This window comes from Nestor notabilis, unplaced genomic scaffold (genome assembly GCF_000696875.1).
Source record: "Nestor notabilis isolate BGI_N333 unplaced genomic scaffold, ASM69687v1 scaffold12862, whole genome shotgun sequence".
NCBI lineage: Eukaryota > Metazoa > Chordata > Aves > Psittaciformes > Psittacidae > Nestor > Nestor notabilis.
In genome coordinates, this window is record NW_009917028.1 from 12,272 (window position 1) to 16,998 (window position 4,727).

General features: G+C 43.9%; 1 protein-coding gene across 1 annotated transcript; it reads right to left on the minus strand.

The window, feature by feature from the left end:
• Nucleotides 1–234: 234 nt before the first annotated feature.
• RPS15A (ribosomal protein S15a) lies at nucleotides 235–3,973 on the minus strand. Its single transcript, XM_010024894.1, has 4 exons — nucleotides 3,774–3,973; nucleotides 3,499–3,578; nucleotides 1,765–1,850; nucleotides 235–370 (listed from the first exon to the last, which is right to left on the minus strand). Exons 1-4 carry the CDS (start codon nucleotides 3,904–3,906, stop codon nucleotides 277–279), a joined length of 393 nt encoding a protein of 130 aa, XP_010023196.1. The 5' UTR covers nucleotides 3,907–3,973; the 3' UTR covers nucleotides 235–276.
• Between the last annotated feature and the right edge of the window lie 754 nt (nucleotides 3,974–4,727).

Here is a 4,727-nt window from a genome sequence, read left to right on the forward strand (position 1 = left end):
CATGAGAGCACCCCTGAGGAGGCCATTCTGTACAGTGACCTGTAAGTGTCCCTCAAATCATAACTATTGAAAGCAGGTTCTATGATAAACAGAAATAAAAGTTAGGACTGGGGACGGTGTGGAACCCAAACATCCTCTGAAGTTGGAACGTGAGCACTACTGAAGAGCTGCCTGTTAAAACACTAGCACAGGTAGTGTTCGAAGTCATTAAAATACTGACTGGAAACACCAGAGTCCGTTTGAACAATTTATTAGTATCCTCTTTTTTTACAAGTTTTAGAAAAAGAATCCCAGGATTTTGCCTCCTGTGTGTTTTCGCCTAGCCTCCTCATGGTCCATGATGCCAGCTGAGGTTGTCAGAACAATGTACCTGTGAAGAAAGAACAAATGTTCAGTTTCTGGTTCTGCCATACGCTCGCACTGAGCCGACAACACTAACTTCATTTCTGTCTGTGTATTCATGTCATATTCATGTCTGTAATTTTCATTACAACAGCAATATCTGTCTGTCTAACAAAGGGCCTAATGGAAGGTCAGGTTATCAGACAATGACAGAGAAACTCCTCTCACAAGTATAATTCTGCAGCGCAAAACACACACAGATGAGCTTCTGCTCTCCAAACATTTGTATCTCAGCAAGACGTTTTCTTGCACGTTCCCACTGTAAAGTCAGTTCAGCTGTTGTAGCAGCAACTCTACAGTTTCTAAACAAAATCTAATTCTATTTTATAAAGACATTTTTCTTCAGAGCAGGCAGAGTTGCCATGGTGGCAGACACTTAGTCTCTCTGAGCACAGATGAATACCTGGATCTGGACTGACACATGAAGCAGCCTTTGCCATTGCTAACACCAACATCTGGATTACCAGCCTGCTTCACCCACACTGCTTCAGGTCTGAGAACCTCTTGTTCCACCACTACAAACACTATTCTGCCTTCCCTGAGATTTGACTCAGTGAATTTTGGGAAAGAAAAATACACGGCACAACAGGAAGATTTCTATGTTGTGGAGGTTTGTTTAACAGAGGCTCCAAGTCTCTTATCACCCCGTATCTAATCAATTCATACACAATCAGGAAGTTTAATTTAAACTAGTGTAACTTCCATCGACCTGGTAACTTACAGTTCTCCTCCCCCCTTCTCTGTATGGCCATCAATAAAATTAAAATCATAGAATCATAGAATGGTTTGGGTTGGAAAGGACCTTAAGATCATCTAGTTCCAATCCCCCTGCCATGGGCAGGGACACCTCACACTAGACCATGTTGCCCAAGGCTCTGTCCAACCCGGCCTTGGAACACCATCAGGGATGGAGCATTCGTAACTTCCCTGGGCAACCTGTTACAGGACATCACCAACCTCACTGTAAAGAACTTCTTCCTTATATCTGAATTTCCCCTGTTTAAACCAATTACCACTTGTTCTATCACTACAGTTCTTGCTGAAAAGTCCCTCTCCAGCATCCTTGTAGGTCCCTTCAGATACTGAAATGTGTAAGAGAAGTCTTATTCTCCCAGTAAACTACAGAACTGGTGAGACCAGGATTCACCAAAGCCAAGCAAAAATAGGGCTTTGCTTATCAGTGCCCTTTAAAACTGGTTAAAAGGAGCATTTATATGGGAGATTGATTTTTAGACTGGTATCTACCTCCAGAGTGATGAGAACGAAAGGTGTCAGGCAAGTTTAATTCACACAGTATTGAAGTGTAAGAACCTCCCCCACATTTTTACATACAACATGGATTTAACTCTTTTCCGTACTCACCCAAACTGACGTGAAGGCAGCAGGTTGTTCTGCCACTTTTCCAAATCCTTCAGCTGAACATCAAATCTGGGACTGATTACACCACACTGTAAAACAGAATTCCATTACAAACTGAAGAACTTTATGCAATGGATTTGCACATTTGTCATTCCCCTTCACTGGATAAAGGAATTTAACAACTGCAATTAAAATATTCTTAGCAGCAAAAGATCAGAGTACTAAGAAGCCTATTCCATTACCCGCAATACACATGAGCACTTCTTCTCAGGTAAGTCAAGACTCTCTCACTACTCAGCTGTTATTTCCTTAGCAGTCTTGCCTCCTCCTCACAACCTCCTCCTTTTCACTTAGAGTGACTTACACGTACACTGCTGAAGCTAAACTAGTAATGCCTAGATCTGGGAGAGCACAAAAGCATACTACAAATTGCTGAGGATTATTAAGCATCCTGTATCATCAGAAATCCTGTGACTGCTCAGGGATATTCTACTTCTAATCAACCGCTACTACTGCCTCCAGTTACCTCACTGGCTCCAAATATTCCTAACTCCCCAAGAGCAGCACACCTTCCTTCACTCATGGACATTTTTCTGAACCAAACAACTGTTCCCTTACTGCAACTGCTGAGAGCAACATTCTATCCAGCTGCACTCCAGATCTGTTACAAAACCATCCCAGGAGTTCAGAGAACACTATACTCAAATCTGACATACTTTTTTTTACAGACTCATACCACTAGGAATTTGGGTGGTGTCAGAACTCTGCCTATGACACTCAAGCAATGTTCACTTGCAATTTCATCATGGAGATAGCCCCCAACAGGTCCTGACCAAGTAATTTTCATAGCACCATAGAGTGGTTTGGGTTGGAAGGGACCTTAAAGCTCACACAGTTCCAACCCCCTGTCACGGGCAGGGACACCTTCCACTAGAGCAGGTTGCTCCAAGCCCCTGTGTCCAACCTGGCCTTGAACACTGCCAGGGATGGGGCAGCCACAGCTTCTCTGGGCACCCTGTGCCAAGGCCTCACCACCCTCATAGTAAGGAATTTTTACCCAATATCTAACTTTGTTTTTTTCTTCACTGAAGAGACACCTTTCACTTGAATAGCTTAACTGGAAACCACAATGCACAGCAAGCCATCACAGAACTAGACAGCTCAGTATTTTGAGACAAAAGCATTAAAAAAATAAAAATAAATAAAAAAAAAAAAATCCAAAACACACACAAATACTTCTGATGCCCCAGAACTTAAAAAGCAAAAATTAACACAACATTCAACTTTCCCTCAACTACAAGCAAAGCCCATCTAGTGGCAGGAGAAAGACTTTGACTCCTCAACACTTACAGGTATCAAACATCAACCGGAAAGCAGCTCAGTTCCTATCTCTTAAGAGAGTCTTCTAGACACCTTAAACATCAAAGAAAGTGGGAACTCACTAGGTAGCCAGAAAGCCTTTAAAGAGAGAGAAACACAGCACACTTGCAAGCAGACTTCCCTGAAAATATATCTTCCATATTCAGAGTTTAAAAGAAATTTAACTAGTCACCCAAACCATTAGGAATCCAGAAAAATTAAGAAGCATTTGATAACCACTGAGAATACCCATATTACTCTCAGTTACATGGATCCCATAAATAACACCTCCCTTTCAGAACTGGAGCACACAAGCATTTAAAATTAATAAATTAAAACATGTTCCTAGAGAACTGAATCCAGAAAGACAAACCCTACCTTATTGAGTCTGCCTGTGAGATTAACAACAATCTTCCCAGCTCTGTGGTCATCAATTATCTCAAATTCGCCGATGTAACCTACAGATTAGCAAACAGACAAATCAAACATGTAATACTTAACTACATTAATACAACTCAACTCATTAATATAACCATGTTGTACAAAACTAGTTCAAGCACCTTGATTTGCTTTTAGCCAAAAAGCCCCTTAACACAACGGCACCCGCGGAAGCCACAAAGGAGAGGGGCCAGCGCTGCACACCCTGCACTTACCGTGCTTCATCATCACAGTTAAAAACCGGACGATTACTTTGGAGCACGGCCTAATGAGAACTTGGCGTTTCCCACGTTTCTCTGCATTGTTGATGCTTTTGAGAGCATCGGCTAGAACGTTCATGCGCACCATGGTGCCTGCAGGGAAGAGGAGAGGCAGTTACGGACACCTGCCTTTCAGCACAGAAATACTGAGCAGGACACTTCTTAAAAGATCTGAAGGGACAGGAAGTTACATTAAACCTTAGAAAGCATTCTCAGGCTGAAAACAGATTTAATCACATACTCAGGTATGCTCAAGAGGAGTTGCAACTATCATGACAAGTCAGGGAATCTGACACACGAACTTGGCTTTAGCAGCATGCACAGACAAACATTTTTAAGACCACCATCCAGACATTTCATGGATATGACACCTTTCACAGACGAATCGTTTGGGACTTTAAAAGCCAGTTGTGCAGTATTAGCCCTGTCTTTAAAAATTAGGTCATAGCTGCTATTAAATACACTAGATACTGCTTGGCTTGCTTATCTGCAAAATCCCTGCAGGATGCATGCACAACACGGCACTCTGAGAAGGACACCAGGCATCAACGCTTTCATTCTTGTGATAAACTCAAGAGCTGGACTACCATAGGCCACGACATGACCTGGTACTGTCGGCCTGCCAGAGAGCCGGAGCACTGCCAGAACTGGCCATGACGGTGCTCCTCACCGCGCCACAGGGCCCTTCCTGAGATGGCAGGTCCTGCGGCACATGAGGCTTTTACCACAGAGCCAGGACCCCCAGACGAGCAGACCTGGCTAACTGCTGCCCAGGGGGCGAGTGCAGCCAGACGCCCTTCCCAAGGGCCGCCTCCTCTCCCAGGGCCCGCACACCGCCCGCTCCCCCAGCCCTCCGCTACCTCCTCCCAGGCAGCACGGTCCTCACTCGCCGAAGTCCACAGACTCCGC

What these genes read in the sequence shown, in the direction of transcription:
- RPS15A (XM_010024894.1), bottom strand. Translation starts at nt 3,906, where the DNA reads ATGGTGCGCATGAACGTTCTAGCCGATGCTCTCAAAAGCATCAACAAT. An exon ending in AACTGTGATGATGAAGCACG is followed by an intron (nt 3,579 to 3,773) that starts GTAAGTGCAGGG and finishes GCTAATCTGTAG; the next exon opens with GTTACATCGGCGAATTTGAG. An exon ending in CTGCCTTCACGTCAGTTTGG is followed by an intron (nt 371 to 1,764) that starts GTGAGTACGGAA and finishes CTTTCTTCACAG; the next exon opens with GTACATTGTTCTGACAACCT.